This window comes from Podarcis melisellensis (assembly GCF_964234715.1).
Source record: "Podarcis melisellensis genome assembly, chromosome: 3".
In the NCBI taxonomy this organism is placed as follows: Eukaryota; Metazoa; Chordata; class Lepidosauria; order Squamata; family Lacertidae; genus Podarcis; species Podarcis melisellensis.
The window spans coordinates 68,611,196-68,636,351 of record NC_138530.1 but is presented as its reverse complement, the minus strand read 5'-3'; the positions used below and the strand labels follow the sequence as shown (position 1 = coordinate 68,636,351).

At 42.5% G+C, this 25,156-nt stretch overlaps 2 protein-coding genes and 1 long non-coding RNA gene across 8 annotated transcripts in view; 1 reads left to right on the top strand and 2 right to left on the bottom strand.

The window, feature by feature from the left end:
- Window positions 1-1,004: 1,004 nt before the first annotated feature.
- The window catches only part of LOC309366434 (amine sulfotransferase-like), a 50,535-nt gene continuing 26,383 nt past the window's right edge, over window positions 1,005-25,156 (bottom strand). Inside the window, exons 1-7 of one of the 5 annotated variants that reach the window (XM_081904993.1) lie at window positions 6,977-7,978; window positions 6,205-6,349; window positions 5,108-5,316; window positions 3,687-3,813; window positions 2,845-2,939; window positions 1,652-1,832; window positions 1,005-1,306 (exon numbers count right to left, since the gene is read on the bottom strand). In XM_081904993.1, coding sequence (XP_081761119.1) covers window positions 1,182-1,306; window positions 1,652-1,832; window positions 2,845-2,939; window positions 3,687-3,813; window positions 5,108-5,316; window positions 6,205-6,349; window positions 6,977-7,168 — 1,074 coding nt within the window. In that variant the 5' untranslated portion in view covers window positions 7,169-7,978 and the 3' untranslated portion in view covers window positions 1,005-1,181. The other 4 variants (XM_081904995.1, XM_081904996.1, XM_081904994.1 and 1 more) reach the window with 4 other exon arrangements.
- LOC309366437 (amine sulfotransferase-like) lies at window positions 8,210-23,041 on the bottom strand. 2 transcript variants are annotated; one of them, XM_081905005.1, is made up of 7 exons: window positions 22,204-23,041; window positions 18,895-19,043; window positions 17,269-17,477; window positions 15,231-15,357; window positions 9,940-10,034; window positions 9,158-9,338; window positions 8,210-8,517 (listed from the first exon to the last, which is right to left on the bottom strand). In XM_081905005.1, the coding sequence occupies exons 1-7, from the start codon at window positions 22,266-22,268 to the stop codon at window positions 8,393-8,395; spliced, it is 951 nt and encodes a 316-aa protein (XP_081761131.1). In that variant the 5' UTR covers window positions 22,269-23,041; the 3' UTR covers window positions 8,210-8,392. The 2 variants fall into 2 exon arrangements, with proteins under 2 accessions (XP_081761131.1, XP_081761132.1); XM_081905006.1 differs by lacking the exon at window positions 22,204-23,041 and adding an exon at window positions 20,610-20,757.
- LOC309366445 overlaps window positions 15,789-25,156 on the top strand; it is a 30,181-nt gene continuing 20,813 nt past the window's right edge. The window contains exon 1 of the long non-coding RNA XR_014166708.1: window positions 15,789-15,913. This is a non-coding gene — a long non-coding RNA (uncharacterized lncRNA). The remainder of the gene's footprint in view (window positions 15,914-25,156) is intronic.

Genomic DNA, 25,156 nt, shown 5'->3' with positions numbered 1-25,156 from the left:
TGTCTGGCATCACAGCTTATCAGAATAATTTGGGGGTGAGGCAGCCACGACACCAGGGCAATGTGGGCAGAAGCACAGGCGGGGATGATGGGGGCTATAATTCAACAGTTGGAGAGCTACAGGTTAGTCATCCCTGCTGTAAAGATCCCCCCTCCCATGTGATATAAGATTGACCATTCAATGACATTTACTTCCTTGTGATCTGTTAACAAATGGCGCCTGGTCCACATATATACTTGGACTTCCAATTTCCATGTTAAGATCTAATCAGAGGAGGAGATGCTAGAGGAAAAAATGCAATTCCAAATAAAAATTATGTGGAATAGAGTGAAAGGTATAATTGGTTGTGTGGAAGTTTCTCCATAACATTACCATTTCAACGTTTTAGGTAAAACACCTTTGTTATCTTTAGAAATTGTATGATCTGTTTTGGGGTTTGATACCCCATTAAATTCTCCACTGAGAAGAATCTCATCTGTGCTAACATTAATAATTTCATTTCTTTTCTGAAAATAATTATTTTATTGTTGAGTGCATAAATGCATCCTAGTAAATATTCTTTAACAGCACATTCCAAAAATAAATCTCTTATCTAGGTCTGTAATCTATTCAAGGGGGTTTTTGGAGTGATGATGTTTTAGCAAGAAAAATAGCAACCCCTTTCTTTTTTATTCACTTCCTCTGATCAGGTAAAAATGACTTTTACCAGTTTTGAACTTCCAGTAACATACTCTTTTTTCCTCCTGTGAATTACTTGTAGCATTAATAGTACCATTCCCCCCGTTTGTTTTAGTAATCTGCTAAATTTATTTCTTTTTATAGGGCATTTAAAGGTCTTTTTTTTAACTCAACGATATTTATTTATTCAAAAGTAATACATAAAGAAAACATTTTCAACCTACAAGAAACTATTTCTCCTTATTGCAAAGAAGAAATTTAATAGAACAAAACAGGAGCAACAAAGAGTCAGAAATTAGGACATGCTCAGGGGTGTAGAAACAGAGTAAGAGCACAATACGAATGTAATTTTATTGTGTTTTTAAAAAATCTTGCACATATTACAGTATTATATTAGGAGGCTATTAAGCCACATGAGAGTTTTTCTCACTAACTCTTACAAATAGGCCTGGATTAAATGCATACAATGCACTTTATTTCATCCTTCCAGGCTGAAGGCAGACTCATGATTCCTCATGGATGTCCCAGCAGAACTTGATGGGCAGCTTTTCCATTCTCTCCTTAAAAACGCTGTCAAACCTTTCATTTTGTGCGACTGTCATCATGTTCTTCCAGTCTCCAACAGTGCCTGGCCCAGGAAGCAGACAGAAAGAACGTGCATTGTGGTGGTCAAATAAATATCCATGATGATGATGCTGATAATTTATACCCCACCCATCTGGCTGAGTCTCCACACTCCAGATTGGAAAAACAAATATGCCACCATTAAATACATATATTTTGAAGGAAACAACAGCAGGGAAAGTACATATTAGAACAACTCTAAAATTAGGAAACAATGGAAACTGAAGAGTTTTATGAAAGACTGGGAAAATGAAATCACCTTGGTGCCCATCACGTGTCAGACCAATTGTCAGGTGAATCTGTCAGGGATTCTGCAAGCAGCACCAAGTCAGTTTGATCTGCCACTTACCTTTGCGAAGATAATGTCCTTTGCTGTAGTCCATGAACTCCGGTGGCAAGAAGTCATAGTTTGCCCTGGGATCTGCTTTCATTTTATTAAATGTAGCCTGATCCACAACAGCATCCACCTCCTTTTCCGTCAGTCTCTTTCCCAGGAAGTTGCATAATTTCAAGACACAGCTTCTTAGATCCTGAAATGGGAACGTGGTTTTAATGTCAGGCCATCCACAATAGAGAAACCTGACAGCCTAGAGACTAAAACTCATGGAACAAGCAGGATAACAAGCAGAGGGAACAAGCAGACAGCATTTCTCTTTGCCTAGTTTGGAATAATTACCATTGCATTATATTGTACTCATAACTGTTGCTTTTGTTCTGTGAGCCACCCATGGGACAGCTATTTAAACTGAATCCACAAGTAAATAAATAAACAAAATGCCACCACTCCAGACAGGAGGGGGCGTTCTGTGACATCTCTCCTCGGCCTGTAAAATGATATATCTTGCTTGGAACACTTTATTTTCAGCCCCATCATCTCTCAGGGTAAATGGTTACATTGCACTCTTAGGAGTTTAGGGCCTAAAAAACTGGTCTTAGGTCCATGGCCTCCTGGGCTCGTTTATCTTTTAGAAAGGAGGGAAGACTATCAAGGAAAGCAGCAGGCGAATTGGGGTTTTGAACTGTTTGTATTGAACACTCAGTAAACCTTTCGCGGTTTCCAAGCAGGCAGTTGGAGTGCGTGTCAGAATTCATTGTTTCCATTAACTATGTTGGTAAAAATCATTGCATTATTGCATATTCAGATATTGTGTGCTTTTTAAAATGCTGCCTGGATAGAAGATGATTGCAAAGAGGCACACCCCCATGCTGTAATTTATTGATTGATTGATTGATTGATAGTTGATGTGGGAATATGCTTCAACCACGACTGCTTCGAAATCAGTTAATAATAAAAGGGCAACATTTGATTCCTGGGGGGGGGGGGGCTTGAAATTGCTTATATAAATTCACAATGGTTTCAATGCAACATGATAAGCTCACTCAAATTGAGACCATAGACTGTGTTAAATTGATGATGAGGCAGATGCAGAATCTCTTTCAGTCAGGGCACTTGAATCATCATATTGCTTCCTTCCTCTATTTTGTAAAGGTGAGTTTTGATGCTTGTTTAATATCAGACATGGTAACATTTTTACACCTTACCTTTTTCATTTCTTCATAGGTAAGAAATAGAATATTGAAGTCGTCTCTGTGAGTGTACCAGCCTTCCACATGGTCCAACCATAAACTTGCAATTACTGATAGGAGAGAAGTTGATTTGGCGTAAATGTAGAGGAGATATATATTTATTTATTTTTTTCAGCCCAACCTTTCAATGAAACAAAGCAGCTTGAAATCGGAATGAAATGGATTAGAAAGGAAAGAAAACAAACACAGGTTGAATGAATAGCACCCAACCTCACCAAACACTTTCTCAGAGAAAGAATTTGCAGAGGAGTTCTGTATTTTAAGGCTCCCTGCAGCGCTTCCCATCCCAGTGTGATGGGAGATTGATGGGTGGGCTGAGATCAGTCTAGCCTTCCTCCAGCTCCCTTCCTTCCCACTCTGGCAGTTTCCTTATATGGTGTGGAAGTTGATACCTACAACATTTAGGAGACCCTTTCTGGGTTTCTGACTTATAACTTGACACCAATCTCTACACTTCATTCAGGGTTAGGTGATCCACCCTGTAATGATTTGTAGCTGCTTCAGCCCATGCCTGATTTCCTTTGGGAGTTGGTCAAATTTATACCCTACCTTTTGCCTAAGTGGTCAACAGCTATCCATGGCATAAACCTGTGTGCTGTAATTTATTTAGTTGGAAAAACTATTATGGATGCACATGTAAAATAAGTTTAGACTTCCTCAGAGCAACCAACAGCATCAGATGTGGCACTCTGGAATAATTCCTTACCGCACACTGAATTTCTTTTATTTGTTTTCAAAGGAGGATAGGGAATGAAGGGACAAAAGTGACTTGTTTTAGAGCGGCAAATCATCCTTACCTTTTCCAGACAAAAACCTCTCCATGAAAATCCCAAAGTCATCTACTTTTTCTAGTGTGCGTGCAGCTTTGGTAAAATGATAATAGGAAACCAGAACATCCTTTGGGTTTCTGGCCACATAAACAACCTGCAGGAATAACAACAAATTCTTTTTTGCTTGACTCTTCCAAAGATTGGATAGATATTGCTAGCAATGAAACTGTTCTCCCAAACCTGGCTTTCCCCATAATATTCTCTGCTTGTATCAAATAATAAAATTGTTAACCATCCGCAGCTTTATTTTTTCTGTGTGGTTTTTAATTGTCAGAGTCCAATTTCAATTTCCTTCTTTCCAGTACTGGTAATAGTAACTAAGAGAGAAGAGAATGTGTACTTGATGCTCTAACATTAGAGCCTTTATACAGTGTTCAAGCTCAGTGTACCTGCCTCTCGCTCTTCGATTCTTCCTCGCCTCCCTGGAGGTTTTTATATCCCGCTGGAACAATGATGAAATATTTCTTCAGAGCTGGGAGGCTTGCCCTTTGACCCCACCTCCGCTTGATTCAAAGGTGAGTTGTTTGGGTAATCAGAATTATATCTGATCATCTTTCATCATTTATAAGTCTCCCTATTAACTAGCCACTAATAAAGATTGAAGGACAGATTGTGAAGCTGAGGCTCCAATACTTTGGCCACCTCATGAGAAGAGAAGACTCCCTGGAAAAGACCTTGATGTTGGGAAAGATGGAGGGCACAAGGAGAAGGGGATGACAGAGGACGGGATGGTTGGATAGTGTTCCTGAAGCTACCAACATGAGTCTGACCAAACTGCGGGAGGCAGTGGAAGATAGGAGTGCCTGGCGTGCTCTGGTCCATAGGGTCACGAAGAGTCAGATACGACTAAACGACTAAACTACAACAATAAAGATTGCTTAGCACACACTTTTCTCAGCCGTAAGTCCCCCTTGAGCTGCATTTTTGACAGACCCTCCTGTCAGTTATATGACGTCGGTCTTCATTGTCTCATTCTCCCTTCAAATCTCCTGGAAATCTCATTGCAGCAACATATCCTATGCTGAATTCTTCTGAATTCCCACCATCTCACCCATTGACAAAGCTGACACTTCCAGAACAGCAAAACAGCCAATCTTCTGTGCTCTTTTTTCATTCTGATCCAGTGACATAAGCTTTAGGAATGATAACCAGGGAGGAAAGGTTTGGTATGCTAATACTATCCTGGTATGCTAATTATTTTACATGAAGATATGAGTAAGATGTGTAAACACTGGATTTTCCACTTTTTAAAGAATATTAATGATCTGAAAAAGCATACTTCACAATTGTTCTGTTTCATGTGATAAATGGGATGCGTTCTTTCTGGGCTTAAAACAAAGTGAGACAAACATTTGATTTGATCAAATAATAAATACGGCAAGACCTACTTTTCCTCTTCCATTCCTTAATCCCTTTGGTACTAAATAGTAGGGTAGATGGGTAGTAAAGAGTCGAGGTGACGGTCGATTGACGTAGTCCATATTGCGGACATTGGCCTCCAGCCATGGAGCTCTATCTAGTAAGTCTATGTGTTCAGTTCCATCTCGATGACCTTTGTGCAAAATCAAGCTCAAAATATTTTGAGTCCATACTGTTCCTATGAATGAGGATAAGTTATTTAATTCATTCAGTGCCATAAATGTACATACTAGTTTACAGAGCAAAATAATTAAAAACAATATGCCTCTCAATCATGGAGCTTACTATTTAAATTGCAAACTGTTAGAGACAAGGAAGGATGAGGAAGAAGGGAGTCAAAGGAAACACAGCAAGGGCAGGGATGGTTGAATAAGAGAATGTGAAGATTCACCAAGGCTTTCTTTCCATTGTGGATGAGAAATAGGAAGCCTTCATTGAATCTGAGGATTTGGGAGGACAGAAAAATATTTGCTAAGATGTTCCTTTCTTTTTCAGAAAACCACCACAAACTCTGTTCTAGATTCTCCCTATAGATGGAAATGCAAATGACCAGTCAAAGTCCAGGGAATAAAAAGAGTTGTCAGTCCTCCAAAGTACTTTGATTCAGCTTATTCCAATCATTATTATTCTTCCCAGGAATTTTGAGAAATGCTCATTGTATTTTGCCTTCTTGTCACTCAATTCCTCAGTGCCTAAATAATGCAGACCTGTCAAATTACTGTCTAAACCCCTACATTCTACCCATTGAATATGTCCCATTTGCACAAAGACTTGGAGCTTCCTCTCCTTTCCCATTCCCAGTTACTGGATCCCCTTCAAAGCAGATCTGGGGATACACAGGAGGGGGCGCCTATGGGAAGGGAAAGTCAGGAAAAGTTCTGGTGTGCAAGTGGAAGTTCTTGTGTGGAGGGCACAACTGCATTGGACACAGTCCCCTGTTACTGACCAGCTGTGGCAAAAACCTAATGAAATAAAGAGATACAGGTATGAGAGTCTTTTAACAATGGAAGTTTACCAATACCATTTTACAACCACATGCAAAAGGCACACACGTTTCTAATCTTACCTGACTTTGGATAAGTAGCTAGAAACACATCACTGTCCCTGATTTCAAAATCCTCCAGGGAATCTATGTCCTCCGGTGAACAACAATCTGGCTGGAAATAAAATCCTTTGTATTTGACAGCGTATTTCTCGGCTGGTTGCATTGCCTGTATAAGAATAAAGAGCGGAGAAGCAGAGAACAGTTCCCGCTATGGCGCTGCAAGAGGAAATCACAAAGAAAGAGAGTTGTTATTCGGTGAAATCCTACTGTGCTTTTGCAGAGCTCAAAGCACAATCCCAGGCTTCCCCTCCGTCGGAGGTGAGCGACATAGAGCTCCAAGGTGTCCCCTGTTCCTTGAGGAACAGAAACGTGGCTCAGCATTGAAGCATTTCCCCCCTTCCTTTTATTTTATTTTATTTTCTGAAACGGTGCCGCTTCCAACTCACCGCAGCCTTCCACGTTTCCGCGTAGAGACTGGGCGTCCTGGCCAGAGTCCTTTCGCTGCTTCCTCATTCGCGGGCTTGGCTCCAGCAGGGCCCTAGAGACCTTCTTCTCCTTCCCAAAGCCCGGTAAGCGCTTGCGGGCTCTGGCACCGCGCTGCCCTAAATCGGCCCCTGCTGAGGAGAACTTCCTTCTTAAGGCAAGGCTGGTCTCTAACCCAGCTTGCAACTGCGCTTGTTCGGCCCAGCCCAGCAAGGCACCTTTTGCCAGATCCCGCAACCCGCCTCCATTGTTTCCCTCTATTTAGTTGAGCACTCTCGCAAAAGCCTTCTCAGCTCTCGTTCTGCCCCACAAGGCTTCTTGTCAGTGGCTCCACTCCGGTCCTTTCGACGCACAGCAACGGACGACGAAGCCCTTTCCTCCCAGGCTGAGCTCCCAAGGCTTCCCCACTGTCATCATAAAGAAATCCCAAAGGAAGGAGGCAAGAGACAGGGAAATCTTCTGTGCGTGGGAAGAAAAGCTTCGAGGATTTGGTAGAGCACATTTTCTTGCCTGCCTGGGGCCAAATCACTTTCTTTCTTGGTGTTAGCGTCTATCTATTCCTGGGGGAGTCGGAGGTATTTCTTTCTGTTCTGCTCCACCCACCCCACATACAGTGGATCCATGTGTGTTTTCATAATGAGGGTGCTGGGTGAATACCCAGGGGATCCCTGTTGGGGCGGGTTTTCCAGAACCGAGACACCGCCATCCAAAAGGATGTGGGACAATGTTTTACTAAGGTCCAATACCAAGATGAAGTATCAGGCTTGCAAACTGAGCCCTCTGCTTTATGCAAGTGAGGTGTGTGGGCAATGCCAGGAGGCAGGACCGATGCCTCAACACCTTCTACATATGCTGCGTCAGGAAAAATTGGGGTATTGTATGTATCTCTTTGTACACACATGACTTGCATTCCAATCTCAACAACTTTAAACTCCAAAAGAAGCCCCATTTTAATAAAATGTTCTAAATAAATCAGTGTTGGTTGATTTAGAAATCTGTCCAGGAAAGGTAGTGACTTTTTTCATTTGCACACAGCTTATCTAAGATTGAAATTTTCTCAAGCCCAAGAATGATCTTTCAGATCCAACAGATTGGCAGCAATGTTTTCCACCATTTCCAACATCTTCACTATCTCCCACCTTGCCTGTTCCAAAGGGAAGAGCCCCCTCCATGCCTGTGGGGTGCCCAGGACAGCTGGGTCAGGCTATAACACCGACCTCTCCCTCCCTCATGTGCCTTTGCACCCCTTGGCAGCAGGTGGTGTCCTCTGTCCCTATAGGGCTCCCTGACTAGGGCAGCTGTTTCTCTCCCCCCCCAGAAAACACACAAATGTGTTGAGGGGGTGTTTGTGCATGCTTGCCCAGGTCTGGTCGGGTGCTGCTGACCTAGTCTTTGAAAGAAAGCCTAGTTCTGCCCCTGTTCAGATCGCTCTGTTCACTTCTGAATTAATAATTAATAATCCCAATAGTTATTTGGGATTCCTTAACTTTTGCACATGGGGTAAGAAATTAGGACATCTTGGAATGTAGAAAGAGAAGAAGTGGACAGTACATATGTAATTTTATTGTGGTGTTTTAAAAAAAATATTGTGCATATTCAAACATTAGGAAGCTGTTAAGCCATATGAGAGGGGTTTTTTGTTGTTGTTTTTTTACTAATTTACAAATAGGGCTGGATTAAATACATACAGTGCACTTTATTTCATCCTTCCAAGCTGAAGGCAGACTCATGATTCCTTATGGGTGTCCCAGCAGAACTTGATGGGCAGCTTTTCCATTCTCTCCTTAAAAACGCTGTCAAACCTTTCACTTTGTGCGACTGTCATCATGTTCTTCCAGTCTCCAACAGTGCCTGGCCAGGAAGCAGACAGAAAGAACGTGCATTGTCGTGGTCAAATAAATATCCATAACTCCAGATATATTCCATCCCTAGATGCAATTGTCAGGTGAATATGTCATGGATTCTGCAAGCAGCACCAAGTCAGTGTGATCTACCATTATGATGGGAAGTTTTGCTTCTGCACATGACTCTGGCATGATGGGAAGTTTTGCTTCTGCACATGACTCGGGCAAAACCGTTCTAAGCTGAAGCATCCCTTCCTCACCCTAGAATGTTCAGTTCACATTGAGTTCATGAAAACATTGTACCCTGACCTGTTCTTAAAACATGGTTGACCACATCTACAGATGCTATATTAATCACTAGTTATAGTTTAAGTCTTGCTATTTCAATCGCTAGTAATAGTTTAACAAGGAGGTTTTCATGCCTGTCCAATTCTGTGTTTCCTTTCCCAACCTTTAATCTATTCATGATTAATGCTTATATGTAACCTTTGCATTGTATTTGGGTTAACCAATCAGCAACAAGCACATATGTGGCAATGCTGTAATATTCAATAAAAGGGACTCCCCGAGACATGCTCGAGAGATGCCTCCCATATGATACTTGTTACTCGTCTGTTGTTTATTTCAACCCAACACCATTAACTTACCTTTCCGAAGAAAATGTCCTTTGCTGTGGTCCATGAGATGTGGTGGCAAGAACGCATAGTTTGCCCTGGGATCTGCTTTCATTTTATTAAATGTAGCCTGATCCACAACAGCATCCACCTCCTTTTCCGTCAGTCTCTTTCCCAGGAAGTTGCATAATTTCAATACACAGCTTCTCAGATCCTGAAATGGAACGTGGTTTTAATGTCAGGCCATCCACAATAGAGAAACCTGACAGCCTAGAGATAAAACTCATGGAATAGGCAGGATTACAAGCAGGGGAAACAAGCAGCCTGCATTTTTCTTTGCCTAGTTTGGAATAAATGCCATTGCATCATATTGCACTTTCATTCTTATGGTACTTTTATTCCATGAGCCATGCAGAATGCATTATATTCTGGGACAGCTCTTTCAACTGAGTCCACAAGTAAATAAATAAATGTCTCTGTTGCAGACACAAGGGAGGTTCTGTGACATCTCTACTCAGCATCAGAGGGCCTGTGAAATGACATATCTTGTTTGGGATCATAACACTATATTATCAGTACCATAATCCCTCAGGGGAAATGGTTATATGCACTATTTGCTGTCTAGGGTCCGAAAAGCTGCTCCTGAATCCATGGCCTGCTAGGCTTTGAAGAATCTTTAGGAAAGGAAGCAAGACTAGCAGGGGAAGCAGCAGCTGAGGGCACTTGAATAATCAAATTGCTTCCTTCCTTCATTTTGTAAAGGAGAGTTTTGCTGGATGTTTAGTATCAGACTGCATAGCATTTTGATAACTTACCTTCTTCATTTCCTCATAGGTAAGAAACAGAATATTGAAGTCATCCTTGTGAGAGTACCAGCCTTCCACATGGTCCAGCCATAAACTTCCAAATACTGATAGGAGAAAAGTTGATTTGGCATAAAATGTATATTTGATTATTTTTTGAAAAACATTCAGAGAGAAGCAGTACAAACATATAAACTCCATTAAAACAATTTAAAGAAATCATTTTAAGAACCAGCAGTGGAACAAACCATTAAATAGAAGATGAATTAATACCACCCAACCTCAGCAAACACTTTCTCGGAGAATGAATTTGCAGAAGAGTTCTGCATTTTAAGGCTCCCTGCTGTGCTTCCCATCCCAGTGCGATGAGAGAGTGATGGGTGGGCTGAGATCAGTCTAGCCTTCCTCCAGCTCCCTTCCTTCCCACTCTGGCAGTTTCCTTATATGGTGTGGAAGTTAATACTTGCAACATTTAGAGACACTGTCTGGGTTTCTGACTTAACTTGACACAAATCTCTACACTTGATTAAGGATTAGGTGCTCCACCTTGTAATGATTTGTAGCTGCTGCATCCTGATGCAGACAGCATTCAAATCCACCTGATTTCCTTTGGGAGTTGGCCAGATCTATACCCTCCCTTCGGCATCAATGGACACCAGTAATCAGTGGCATAAAATGGTGTAGTTGGAGTCTCTGTTGGAGACGCTTTGTGATGCATGGATGTGGAATTTCCTCAGATGACGAGGGCCTGCTCGCCATAGGAAATAAATCAGTCTCACACCAATGATATATTGAATAGGCCTAGCCAGCAACAACTGAGCTGAACCGAGCTGATCAGGCCCTGAGCATGCTCAAACTGCTGCGGCCTAGCATTTTATTATTTCACAGAACATTGTATCAACTCAACAGTAACAGACAATACCATATAAGGAAAATCACACCACTATCAGGGTATGCTGTATAAACCAATCACAGGCTAGCATGAGGTGTCCACACGCTGATCATGCCTAACACAGCCTGCCCTGCCAAAAGGTCAGGCTGCAGTAAATTTCCACCCATGTGCCCATTTTCCCTATAGGTAAAACCAACCATATTCCCACATGCCCTCTTTTCTTACTTATTTTATGAAAAATAATTTTTTTCTTAACCAAACCTAAGCAAAGTCATTTGTCTCATTTTCTAAACGCTTATAACTTGCGACATAAATCCTTCTTGTCATCCCTGTGGCGGGTTGCGGTTTGTACCACCATGTAGTACACTGGGCATACAAAGAAGGTAGGCATTGAATGCAGCAACACAACACAATAAATCCTGCAACAAGCAAAATTACAATTAGTAAAAGTTTTCTTAACCATACTCTATTAGGTAACCAGGAAGACAACCATTCCCATGGATCAAAACCTTCGGGTGGATTCAAAGGATTATGGGCTATCATTTGTTCCATATAATCAATAGTAGCAGAAATATTGGCCGATTGATCAGATATATACATACAACAATGGGAATGAATTAAGGCACAAACTCCACCTTTAGAGGCAAGGATTACATCTAAAGCATAAAAACTTTGTAAAGCAACTTCCCTTATTTCTGACATTTCATTGTTAATTAATTTTAAAGCCAAGATGGTAGAATTAAACAAGGCTTCAGTCCAATTAGCCAATTTATGTAGATCACGGTAATTCATAGCTGCACCTAAAGAGGGCAGAAGAGACCTAGAGATGGCTGTCCCTGTATATTGAGAGATAGGTGAATGCACTTCCCTTTTGTTACGCAAACGAACAGCTGGGAGCTTGTCCATTTTATACACTAGGGGTATGACTACTCCTAAGGTGCAGGTTCCAGAAAAGGCAAGAGGGATTTCTTTGTAGGCTCTTGTGCCACAAAATAACCATAAGTCAGATTGAAGCAAACATGTAGATCTACTGCTTTTCTTCATCCAATCAAACCAAACATAAAAATCTCTACACGCAGCCTGTTGTTCATAAGTCATGTTGGTTGTGACATTATTAACTAAAACTTTTGGCCTACCACTCATAGTAGTAACGTTAAGAAAACAAGAAGATCCATTAACATACTCATAGGTCCAATTACAATATGGATAATGACCTAAAAAGTTACTACTATTATGATTGAAAAGAAAACAATAAGACGCTGTTTCCATAAGTGACAAAAACACAGGGGGTGAACTAGTACGATTATCCTTCATATTATTACTAATCTTATATGAGGCATTTACTGGAATACCATGCAATAATATACCAGACCTCTTTGATTGAGGAGGGATATGCATACATACCCAACATTCAGAAAGATTAAGTATAGAAGCAAAATGATTTATGTCCCTAACATACGTATTGTTGGTCCAAATCTGATGATAAGGTTCAGGTCTCTTGGCCTTCTGCAAAAGAGCAGCGCGACGAAAGCGACGTCTCACAGTGTCCACAGAGGGGTGATTGGTAATCACGGTGGTTTCCCAAGGGGAAGGAGGGCCTATGCGGTAGGGATGAAGATGATCTTTCAACGTGCCAGGAAACACTGGAACAGCTGTGGAAGGTGACTCCATCCAGGGCACATCAATGTGGCGATGTCTCCAGCTGTCGTGTGGGTTGAGATCAGGTGGAAGGTCATCACTGGCAGACAGCGTAGAATACGATTTCAGGGCGCTGGTGTTCCCTTGGATGAAGGCGAGGCAACAGAAGAGCGCCAAGGTCGAACACATCGAGCTGGAACCCATCGTATTTCTCCGTCCACCTCGATGGCAGCGAATCCGCGACCCCAGGAAACCAAGGAAGTTGGACCTTTCCACTGTGGATCTGGAAGCAACCTATAAGACACTAGAGGGCGCTGCAGTACTTCTTCCTTCCTGAAATGAAGTTCAGCAGGCGTAAAATTCTTATTGTGAGGGTACAACAGATGATTTAAGGTAAACAAAACTTGATGCACAATAATAGGTATTTCAGAAACAGTAGCCGAGCGGCCTCCCAATTGCTTATTGAGAAGAGTCTTAAAAGTCAGGTGGGCGCGCTCGACGATCGCCTGCCCTGTAGAATTGAAAGGAATGCCATGAATCAACCTTGACCGCGACGTTGCTGTGTGGTGGATCTGCACTGCGCACGAAAATGGCCTACTTTGCCGCATCCAAAGCAAATCTTCTCCTTTGCAGGATTTTGGGACACAGTGGAGGACAAAGCCGTGGCTAGAAGGCGTGCTTTATGTGTCTCAGTGCCCACTGACTGGCAGGCTTTAAGCATATCAGCAATGGCTATATTTGGCGTTGTCATCAAAGGGCGCAGTGCTTGCTTACAGTCCTCATTTGTATTATCAAACGCAAGCTGGCGAACAATCACTTCTTGGGCTGCTATGTCCTGAACTTGCCGCTTGAGGGTGTTATACAAGCGATCTACAAATTGTCCATAGGGCTCTGCAGGGCCTTGACGGACGCTTCCCCACCGACCCCCATGTTCTGTCTTATCATCAGGCACAGCAGACAGGGCCTCCTGAGCAGCAGCGGTAGTGGCTTCCCAATACATAGGATTAAGGGCTAACTGCTGGGCGATGGTAAAAAAGTTGCCCCCACCCGTCAACCCGTCAAAAACATCCGTATGGGTCAACATAACAGGGGCTGGGGGTGCAGCGCCAGCACCTGCGGCAGCAACCGCGGCTTGGTGAGCTGCCTGGGCAGCGTTGTTAAGATTGTCACGAATACCATCAACGCGACGTTGGCAAGCCCAGTGCCAAGCTTGCATAAACAAAATCATTTGATGAGGCTGCATTACAGTACGGGCCAACAATTTAATGTCCTCTGGTACCATATTCTGTTGGAAAAGGGTCCCAAAAAGTCCCAAGGTATAAGGGGAATGCAGGCCATTGTCCCTGACAGAGGAATATAGTTCTTTTATGATTCTCAAGTCAAACTGTCCGTGCCGGGCTGGGCCTCCCCCCGGGGCGGCAGGAACAATCACAGGAAAAAGATTAGGGGTGGCAGAATCAAAAGCCAACAAAGGAGCAGCGGCACGAAGAGACTCTTGGAAAACAGTGGTAGAGGGCTGGACAGAAGGCGAAAAAGGTGGTGGAGGCAGCGGTGGGATAGAAGGAGCCGAAGGGGAGAAATCCGGTGGTTTAGGAGGTACATAAACTGGAGGATTCGAAGAAGGCAACGTGGGGTGCAGAGGCGAAGGAGGAGCCAAAAGTATAGGTGAGACAGGCGTTGAGGTAGCCAGGAGGATATTTGCAGGAGTTAGGCTTGACATAGCCTTGTAAACTTTACACCAGGCATGTAAAACTTTAACATCAATCTGAGGATGATTCTGGAAAAATTGTCCTATTTTATCCCAGTCTTTTAAATCGAAAGTGCCATCCTGAGGAAACCAGGGGCAGTGGGTGTCCAAAGCTTGAATAAGGGCCTTGAGATCAGCATCAAGCACAACAAGGTTGTTACTGGCCAGAAGGAATTTAAGGTCATCAAAAAATTTCTTCTGTGGTGCAGAGAGAGATAGCCCCATGATAGTGAGAACAGCAGAAAAAAGAGAGTAGTCGCTGGGATCCACAAAGGATGAAAAGGAGCGACAAAAGGAAGGGAGCTCTAACCGGGATCCAAAGAGGATGAGTGGTACCTGGAACCCTGGCCGGGTGTGGTCAGTGCTGAGAGGGCCGCAGCGCACGAAGTCCGAGAGAGGCTGTCTCACAAAGGCAGAAGGAAAGGGAGCACACACCGGGATCCGAAGTGGATGAAAGACACGTGGTGAATGCTGGACAATGAGGAACGACGTGGAGTCCGAAGTTATTCACACGGGGCACCAAATGACGAGGGCCTGCTCGCCATAGGAAATAAATCAGTCTCACACCAATGATATATTGAATAGGCCTAGCCAGCAACAACTGAGCTGAACCGAGCTGATCAGGCCCTGAGCATGCTCAAACTGCTGCGGCCTAGCATTTTATTATTTCACAGAACATTGTATCAACTCAACAGTAACAGACAATACCATATAAGGAAAATCACACCACTATCAGGGTATGCTGTATAAACCAATCACAGGCTAGCATGAGGTGTCCACACGCTGATCATGCCTAACACAGCCTGCCCTGCCAAAAGGTCAGGCTGCAGTAAATTTCCACCCATGTGCCCATTTTCCCTATAGGTAAAACCAACCATATTCCCACACTCAGAGTAACCTATGGCATCAGACATGGCATTCTGAAAAGGTTCCTTAACACACAGAGAGAAATTCTTTAATCTGTTGTCAAAGGATAAAGATGAAAGGACAAGAGTGATTCATTTTAGAGTAGCAATTCATCCTTACCCTTCCCAGCCAAAAACCTCTCCATGAAAATTCCAAAATCTTCTACTTCTTCTAATTTGACTGCAGTTTTGGAAAAATGGTAATAGGAAACCAAGACATCCTTTGGGTTTCTGGCCACATAAACAACCTGCAGGAATAACAACAAATTCTTTCGATTCCTAAAATAATAAATGGATGGATCTCAGATATCTCTTCTTGTGGATTCTTGGTGCTTCCAAGTTGCTTTACAGCCCTGGCAGCCTCACCCTCTTTTGCAGCATGAATGTCACATGCACAGTGCAATCGTATGGTGTTGAATGAGCTTATTCTTATTAAGTCTGTTGGATGGCACCCTTGTAACGAATGCCATTTTTTTGTTTTTTTTAAAAATACTTTTATTTTGCTTTAAACAAATACATAAAAATATAGACAACCAAAATTACAAAAGAAAATTACTTAATAATGATAATAATGAAAAAGCTAAAAAACTACAAAAAATATCAAAGTACATGGCATAAAACATAAGAAGAAGGATGAGAAAAAAAGGGAAAGGGAAAAGGGAAAGGGAAAGGGAAAGGGAAAAAGAAGAAGAAGAAGAAGAAGAAGAAGAAGAAGAAGAAGAAGAAGAAGAAGAAGAAGAAGAAGAAGAAGAAGAAGAAGAGCCAGAACACAGAAAGGCTCATCTACTGTATGCTTCCATCAAGGTCACAACAGATCATTACAGTGGTACCTTGCAAGACGAATGCCTCGTAAGATGAAAAACTCGCAAGGCGAAAGAGTTTTTCATTTTTCGAGTTTCTTCGCAAGACGAATTTCCCTATGGGCTTGTTTCGCAAGATGAAAACGTCTTGCGAGTTTCTATGCATTCCCTTGGGAATTTGGTTTCAATGCATTCCTATGGGAATCCGTGCTTCACAAGACGAAAAATTCACAAGACGAAAAATTCACAAGACGAAAAAACTCACAGAACGAATTAATTTTGTCTTGCGAGGTACCACTGTATTCTTATTGATTCTCTCGATCTGCATTCCAAGGAATCCCACATCTTGATATCAGGGAACATTTCTCTATGAGGTATCATTCTAAACATAACCAGGTCTTTCTTGTTGAAACCTTATCCCCTAGATAATTATTTATACATTCCCATTCTTCTTTCATCTTTTTTTTTTTAGGTTTATCTCGATTGCATCTGTAAGCTTTACAAGCTCCAAGTACTTGCACAACGAATGCCATGTTTTGAATGGGCTGCAAGATGGCTGAAGACCACCACATAAAATGGATGCTGTTGAGGAACTATTAATAAATTGTGCTTATCAAAGAGCGAATAGAATGTGCATGTTCTGGCAAAAGTACTGTACCTGCAAGGAAGTGGAAAGACTGGCTGTGCAATGCTAGTTACTTACAATGAGTATCGTACTGTGCCAAAAGTTACAGAAGACCAGGTGCAAAGCATGAGAGTTGTGATATGCCAAGAACATGCTAAGGGTGGAGGACTGCCAAGAAAATGTCAAAGGCAATGAGAAATGCCAATATTCAGATGTGCATCAAAAAGGACTATAGAAGATCAGGTTTTTCAGGAGGGTTGGTGTGTTGGATGCAGCCAGGATCCCGCTGTCTGCCCACCCAATCCAGAAGAAGAGTGGTGAGTGTATGTGTGATTGTGTGAGAGACTGAGTGCATGTTCCCTTATCTTGTTATGTGTTCTGCTTGTTAATCAACAAAGCAAGTTATGGAGAAATTCCAATATATTGGCTGTCTGACTGCTTACTTGTGTTCTGCCTGAAGTGCACTGAATCTCAGATAAAAGAACCTGTTTTATTCTTAACACCCTCCAGGACTTTTACTATGGTGGAGCATAAACTCTATGATGTTTAGGAGTCATGGGAATTATTTCAAGCTCAGGGTGTACAGAGCATTATTCATTCATATGGACAAAAGAATTGCAGCTGGATGAACTGCCCTCAAAAACGGAGAAATGTTAACAGAATCTGAGATGTTCATTTAAAGAAGGCAAGACAAACATTGAATATGATCAAATAATAAATGTGCTGTTTCCTACTTTTGCTCTTCTGTTCCTTAAGCCTTTGGGTACTAAATAGTAGGGTAGATGGGAAGCAAAGAGGCGAGGTGATGGACGACTGACATAATCCACATTGTGGTTACGATACTCCAGCCATGGAGCCCTGTGTACTAAGTTGACTTTTTCGGTTCCATCTCGGTGACCTTCATGAGAAATCAAGCTCAAAATATTTTGGGTCCATATTGTGCCTATAAACGAGAATAAGTTTACTTAATTTCATTTATATGGAGATGCGGGTGGCACTGCGGTCTAAACCACAGAGCCTAGGGCTTGCCAATCAGAAGGTCGTGGTTCGAATCCCCGCGACGGGGTGAGCTCCCGTTGCTCAGTCCCAGATCGTGCCCACCTAGCAGTTCAAAAGCACATCAAAGTGCAAGTAGATAAATAGGGACCGTTCTGACAGGAAAGTAACTGGCATTTCTTTGAGCCGCTCTGGTTTGCTAGAAGCAGCTTAGTCTTGCTGGACACATGACTCGGAAGCTGTCTGCGGACAAACGCTGGCTCCCTCGGCATATAGAGCGAGATGAGCACAAAACCCCAGAGTCATCCGCGACTGGACCTAATGGTCGGGGGTACCTTTACCCTTTACTTTAATTTCATTCATTGTCATGAATGTACTTAGTGCTTTAAAGAGTGAAATAACTGAAAACAACATGCAATGGGGTGAGCTCCCATTGCTCGGTCCCAGCTCGTGCCTTCCTAGCAGTAGATAAATAGATTCTGCTCCGACGGGAAAGTAAACAGCATTTCTGTGAGCTGCTCTAGTTTGCCACATGACCCAGAAGCTGTCTGTGGGCAAACATCGGCTCCCTCGGCCTATAGAGCTAGATGAGTGCGCAACTCCAGAGTCATCCGCAACTGGAACTAACGGTCCAGGGATACATTTACCTTTACTTTAATTTCATTCATTATACTAACTACATGTACTTAGTACTTGAAAGAGTGAAATAACTGAAAACATGTCTCTGCATCGTGGAGCTTACTATATGATTTGCAACACTAAAAAGAAATGAGAGAGGAAGGGAATCAACACAGCAAGCAGAGGCAGATTTAGGGACCTGGCTGCACGGGTTGCCAACATTATGATGTCAAATAGAAGGTGAGAGGTGGGGGCACCAAATTTTGGTGTCACACAGACCACCACTGAAATAGGGGCAGCAAAGGGTGAATGAGGAACACTGACCAAGGCTTCCTTTCCATTGTGGATGAGAAATGGCCAGTGGGACAAACATAATAGGCAAAAGGCAGTTGCAGAAGCCATTCTTCATGTCACCCAAGTCTTAAATGCCTATGCAATGCAGAACTTCCCCTCTCTCTCCTCTCCCACTCCCGGTTATTGTGTCCTCCCCACCCCACCAACCCTCCAAGGCAGATTTGGGGAACACTGGGGACACAAGGGGAGAGAAGAGTGAAGGAAGTTCTGGTGTGGAAGTGGAAGTTATTGCATGTAGGGCACAACTGCATTGGATACTAGGCACATTGACCTCAATTTTGCATTTGGTTTTAATCTTGTGTTAGGATAATACAGATACTATGTAGATATATGTGGGTATCCAACAGGGTTGAATTGAAATGATGGTTCAACCTACGAAAAGGTACTCTTACCTGATTTTGGATAAGTGACTATAAATACATCACTGTCTCTTATTTCAAAACCCTCCAGGGAATCTAAGTACTCCACTGAAGTACATACTAACGGGAAATAACATCCTTTGTATGTTAAAAGGTATTTCTCGTCTGGTTGCATTGCCTGCCTAAGAATAAAGAGAAGAGAATAGTTCTCTCTATTATACGACAATGGGGAATCACAAAGAAACAGAGGTGTCATTTTGTGAAATCCTACTCCTCTTGCAGACCCCATAGCAGAATCCCATGCTTCTCTTCCATCACAGGTGAGCAACATAAAGGTCCATCATTTAAAGAACAGAGACTTGACCCATCATTGAGGCAACAAAGCATTATTTCCCCCTTGCTTTAAGTGTTTCTTAAAATGGTCTGCTTTCAACTCAAAGCTGGCTTTGCCCTACACAATAAGGCTTTTCTCTCTCACCCTGAAATAGTTATTTCTCAAGTGCATGTGTGCAGCATGCAAAATAGCAGCCCTTGGCCGCACTTTATGCTGCCTGGCATCATAGTTTGGTCAGTGCTGCTATCCTGACACTCATTCTTGTACTCAGGGGAGGTGGGAAGGAAGCAAAAAACTGCTCCCTGGAAATGGATGCAAAAGACGGAATCTGTTGGGAACTCTTGCCATTTCCTCCTGGGTTCTTGATCAGCTTCAAGAAATTGGGGTGACATATATTCCGGGCTTCCTGGGACCAAACCATAGATGTGTCTGGGGACCACAGGGTGGCAAAGAGAAAGGTATTCTTCACCGCCCATCTGGCTTCCATTGCCAGCTCTGGCTGAAACTGCTGCTGGAATGTGGTGCCCAAGGACGTTCCATGGAGGGAATGCTGCCCTCAGCTTCATCTATGATAATACAGAGAGTTGGCTAGACATACAATGGGCCCTATTGGGCAGGTGTTCCCATACTGAGACACCACTGCCAAGATAGATCTTTCTTCTTCTTTTGCCTCCTCCTTGCACCAATTTCTCTCCTCCCACGTAGCGTCTGACAAGGAAGGCACTTGCAAGCATGGGCTCAGTGCATGGTATAAGGAGGCGGGGAATTGTTCTGGGAGAAAGTTCATGGCTCCGTTGGGTGCTGAGGAAACCAAAGTTGTCGCCAGTGTGTTGCTTCTCTTTTATACCTGTTAGGACATTTCAGGCCATAATATAGAATATGATGCATGACATCGAGATGTACCACCTGGTGATATGATAGATGAATGGGTGCTTTATAAACATTTAAATAAAAATAAAATCCATTGCTTAAAAGTGATAAAGAAATAAAATGCCATGAAGACAGAAAAATCACTTTAATTCTCTATATAAGTCTTGTGTTTCATCGCTAAGAAATGCAACAATCATTTAGTGGAAAACATTGTATGTCCAAAATAGTAACAAGAAAAATACTCTGTTTGATTTTCCAAGATATAAATCAAGGGTTGTATCCCATGCCGAATGAGCAGGGTTCCACTTGCACAATGGGAGTTCACATTCAGTCCCCTCAAAATAACTATTAATCTCTGGTAACACAAATGTTGCATTCTGTGTGACACCATAAAAGAATATGAACTGTGACAAGAGTTTCCATGCATCTGATGAAATACCTTGTTGCCCCTCAGAACTCTTGCAAGAAAGAGTAGATTAGTTGTTTGTCATTCAGTAGTCCTGCTTTTCCCTGGAAAGTTTAATTTACAAGAAAACTTACCTACCTTTTGTTTTTAGAGACAAAAAGTGTACAAGAGAGAGGGAGAGACCGATCTCTTCTGTAGCTTAGAGTATTTCAGCTTTTCAAGGCTCACGTTCAGAGCTCTCAAGGAAACTGCTTTATAGAATTCTGTTAACTAATAAGAGTTTGATTAAATCGATGGCTCCTCCTTAGTAAATCATTCCCTGCAAGTTATGCAAGAAAAGAACGGTAACACAGGAGCATCGAGGCACATAATCTAAAGAACAACATGGGAAAAACTTTGCACAAGGAACAGCCAATATCAGCAGTGGTCTTTGTCCGTTTAAGAAATAAATGCAGTATTATATCTGGTCCACTAGTAGAAAATGGGCTCAAATGGTACAAGAGACCTGAGAATCACCAATGGATGTCTATTTGTACACACATGCCTGCACTGACTTACACCCCAATAACACCAACTTTAACTCCAAAATAATCCCTTTTTGTTTTAATCCAGAATGAGGCAGCTAGACTGGTGACTGGGAGTAGCCGCCGAGACCATATAACACCGATCCTGAATGATCTTAATTGGCTCCCAGTCCGTTTCCGAGCACAATTCAAAGTGTTGATGCTGACCTTTAAAGCCCTAAATGGCCTCAGTCCTGTATACTTGAAGGAGCGTTTCCACCCCCATCGTTCTGCCCGGACATTGAGGTCCAGCGCCGAGGGCCTTCAGGCAGTTCCCTCGCTGTGAGAAGTGAGGTTATAGGGAACCAGACAGACGGCCTTCTCGGTAGTGGTTCCTGCCCTGTGGAATGCCCTCCCAGCAGATGTCAATGCAATAGACAACTATTTAACTTTTAAAAGTTAAACCCCTGTTTAGGGAAGTTTTTAATGTCTGATGCTGTATTATTTTTAATATTCGGTTGGAAGCCACCCAGAGTGGCTGGGGAATAATTTATTATTATTATTATTATTATTATTATTATTATTATTATTATTATCATCATTATCATCATCATCATCATCATCAATAATAATAATAATGTGGGGTTCGCACGGAGCCCCCGGTCATCTCACGGACTATTGACCCATACACCACTAATCCACTGCCACCAACCAGGTCCTCCCTGGTAAAATCACTTCAGTCTCAGTCAGCTTTTCAATTCATAAAGAAGAGTGTATTTTATTTCAGACTTAAAACAAAACTATTACAGCATTCCAAACGGTGTTCCTCTTTACTTTCTTCATCTTATGTTCCTCTCTCTAGCTCTACTACCACCCCACACTCAAGGACCAACTGCCCCAACTGTCTCTTTATTACCAACTGCCTTTCCCAACCAGCCAACCCACTCAAAAACCAACCAACTACCCACCCACAACTCCCAACAAACTCCCAGAACTCCTCCCAGAACTCCTTTATAGACCCACTGACTCCACCCCCTGGGTCCTGTCTGTGCAATCTATTTAATTATTTCCCCTTCAGCACTCTCTCATATATGGTAACGTCACATACCTCCCCCCTTAAGAAGTTACGATTCAGGAGGGTTAACTTCTTAAAGTTATACTCCTGATCAAACAGTTTTGTATGTGGTTTTTGTTTTTGTTTTTTTACATATATATATATATACACATACAAAAACAAGTAAATTGTTGATTGTCTTTGTTCATCCTTCACTCTCTGGTTTTCATGATAAGGCATCCGCCACAATGTCCAAGGATTCTTTCTCAACCTTCGAGAGGTGCTTTTCTCTAGGCAGTAACTTCTTGCTGATGTAGGTGATTGGATATAGGTTTCCTTGTGGTCCTGGCTGGCTTAAGACGGCCCCATTTCCGGTTTTTGAAGCGTCCTCCTGTTACACGGTTCACAACAATGGGTTTGGCTTCCCCTGTGTCGATCCGATGTTCCACACCTTTGGCCACTCCTGGAATATTACTGAACAAGGATTCATATTCCAGCAAGATCTGTTTTGCTTCCTCTGGCTGTTTAAGGGCTAAAGTCGGAGCCTATTTTATGTCTGTTAATCTACTCTGGGTCTCTTTCTTGTTCCCCCAGCATGGTATGTCTTGTTCACATGGATCCTCTCGTAAGGCATACAGTGTCCATTTTTCTGTTCTAAAATACGGTTTGATCATATTTACATGCACCACTTTTCACCCTTCCTCTCCTTGCTGGTTCACATAATTTACTTCATTCAATTTGGCTTTTGTTTTGTCTTGCCCGGTGCCTCTTCTCTGACATATGTCACAGGCTTGATAGTATTGTTTTATTTGTTTCCCCATTCCTGGCCAATAAAACTTTTGAGCCACTCTCTGTTTTGTATGTGTAATACCCATATGTGCTCCAAATACACTGTTGTGAGCGTGCTGCAGGATTTTGCCTTGGTATTTATGTGGGATTACTAATTGTCTTCTCACTTCTTCACCCCCCCCCCGCATGGTGGGTCAAGGACTTCTCGATATAAAATGTCCTTGCTCAAAAGAATCGTTCTGGGCACTCAGGAGTTAACGGCCTCTCCGACTCGGCTGCCTCAAAGTACTTTAAAATTACACTCCTGATCAAACAGTTTTGTATGTGGGTTTGTTTTGTTTTTTGTTTGTTGTTTTTTTACACACACACACACACACATATATATATATATATATATATATATATATATATATATATATACATACAAAAACAAGTAAATTGTTGATTGTCTTTGTTCATACTTCACTCTCTGGTTTTCGTGATAAGGCATCCACCACAATGTCCACGGATTCTTTCTCAACCTTCGAGAGGTGCTTTTCTCTAGGCAGTAACTTCTTGCTGATGTAGGTGATTGGATATAGGTTTTCTTCTGGTCCTGGCTGGCTTAAGACGGCCCCGTTTCCGGGTTTTTGAAGTGTCCTCCTGTTACACGGTAGGGGTTCACAACAATGGGTTTGGATTCCACATCAAGATGGACAGCTCCCAGTCATTTTAGTCAGAATTCCATAAAAGCTATCTCCCAGTAAACAATGCCACATGCAGAAATGGCTCATTTTGTTTTTGTTTATCATCTAAAGCTAATGTTTTCAGGAATACCTTTGCATAGAAAATGCACTTGATGGCTTCCTGTGTTCTCCTTGCTAAACTGTCCAAATTTATACTGCAAATGACTTTCAATGTCTTGTGCTTGGGCAGCTCCACAACTTTGTCTACCTCCCGTACCTCAGCTTTCCCCCCACAAAAGCACAGGGGGTTGTTTATACAATACCCCTGAGATTGTGAAAGCACAGTTTATTTTATGATTGCAGGGTTTTTTATTTCAAATGATGGCAAATCTCAGTTGTGTTTCCTGATAAATGATACTGACTTCATATGTTGGACTGACAGATGTTTCAAAGCCCATACAAACATTCCTGGATGATAGATATTGGTTTCCTGTGGTCCTTTATCCATCAGCTTTAGTTGCCAGGCAGACTGTAATAATACTCCAGAGCAGGGATGGGGAGTGATCTAATTAATGTTTTAATGCAAGTCCACCTAATTTCAACTCCCTGAAACAGTATGTGAACAGAAACACAGCTGCAGTGTGTCACACATCTTCAAATTACGTGATACACCTTTCCAACCAAATAATGTGTGTATTTTAGGGGAAAGTGTTTATGATATTATGTGGATAATAAAATGTATATTTTACTGAAAATATAATGCAAAATTGAGTATATTAACAAAAAATATTGTGTGTGTATATTAAGCATCTTTGTATTCAGCATTATTTGTATATCAATAGAAATGTACACTAAAATGCAGACAAATTTTCATGATTTTTTTCTCTTCTTCTGCACAAACTGGTACAGAAATATGGTGAACCAAAAAGAACCGTGGAAATGTGAGAAACTAAGAGGAAATCCAAACAGATAAGATTCACTCATCCACACCCTTAAAAACTAGAAGACGCAGAGGCAGTTTTTAAATCTGAAAGCAGAGATGGATCCTGCCACACCTACTGCTTGCTGAGAATAGGGCTGGGCAACTCAGCCTGTACTAAATTATATTGAGATGGTTTATAAATATCAGAGTCTGGTTCAAGTTTGGGATCTGAAGAATGTGTGCTGCTACGCTCTTGGAAGAGCACAAAGAACCATTTATTTAGGTCTTCTTATAAAATGTAATTCCCCTTTATGGATCACTGCCTTGTTGTGGCGAAGGGGCTTCAATAACTCTGAGAAGCTCTGTGATGGCCTGGGAATCCGATTCAGAGGCTGAACCAGAGGAATCCCAGCCTGCACAGGAGTCCCCGCCTCCAGGGCTGGCTGAGCTGGGGCAGGGCCTTCATTCTGAAGCTCCTGCACCTGTGCCGGATCCTCAGGAGCAGGCACCAGGTGAATCCACTCTGGCTCCGGAGGCGATTGAGGACACATTGCCTACAGGTGCGCCTCTCCCAGCCCTGTCAGGGGAAAGTGAGTGTCCCCCTGGGTCCAGTAACCCACCGGCCTCTCCTGAGCTGCAGAGGCTCAGGGCAGAGAGGCGGAGGGAACTGGTTTCTCCCAGGAGGAGTGCTCGCCTGAAGGCCAGGAGAGGTGGGTCACCTGGGGGCTGGGACCGCCCCTGGATTCAGAGAA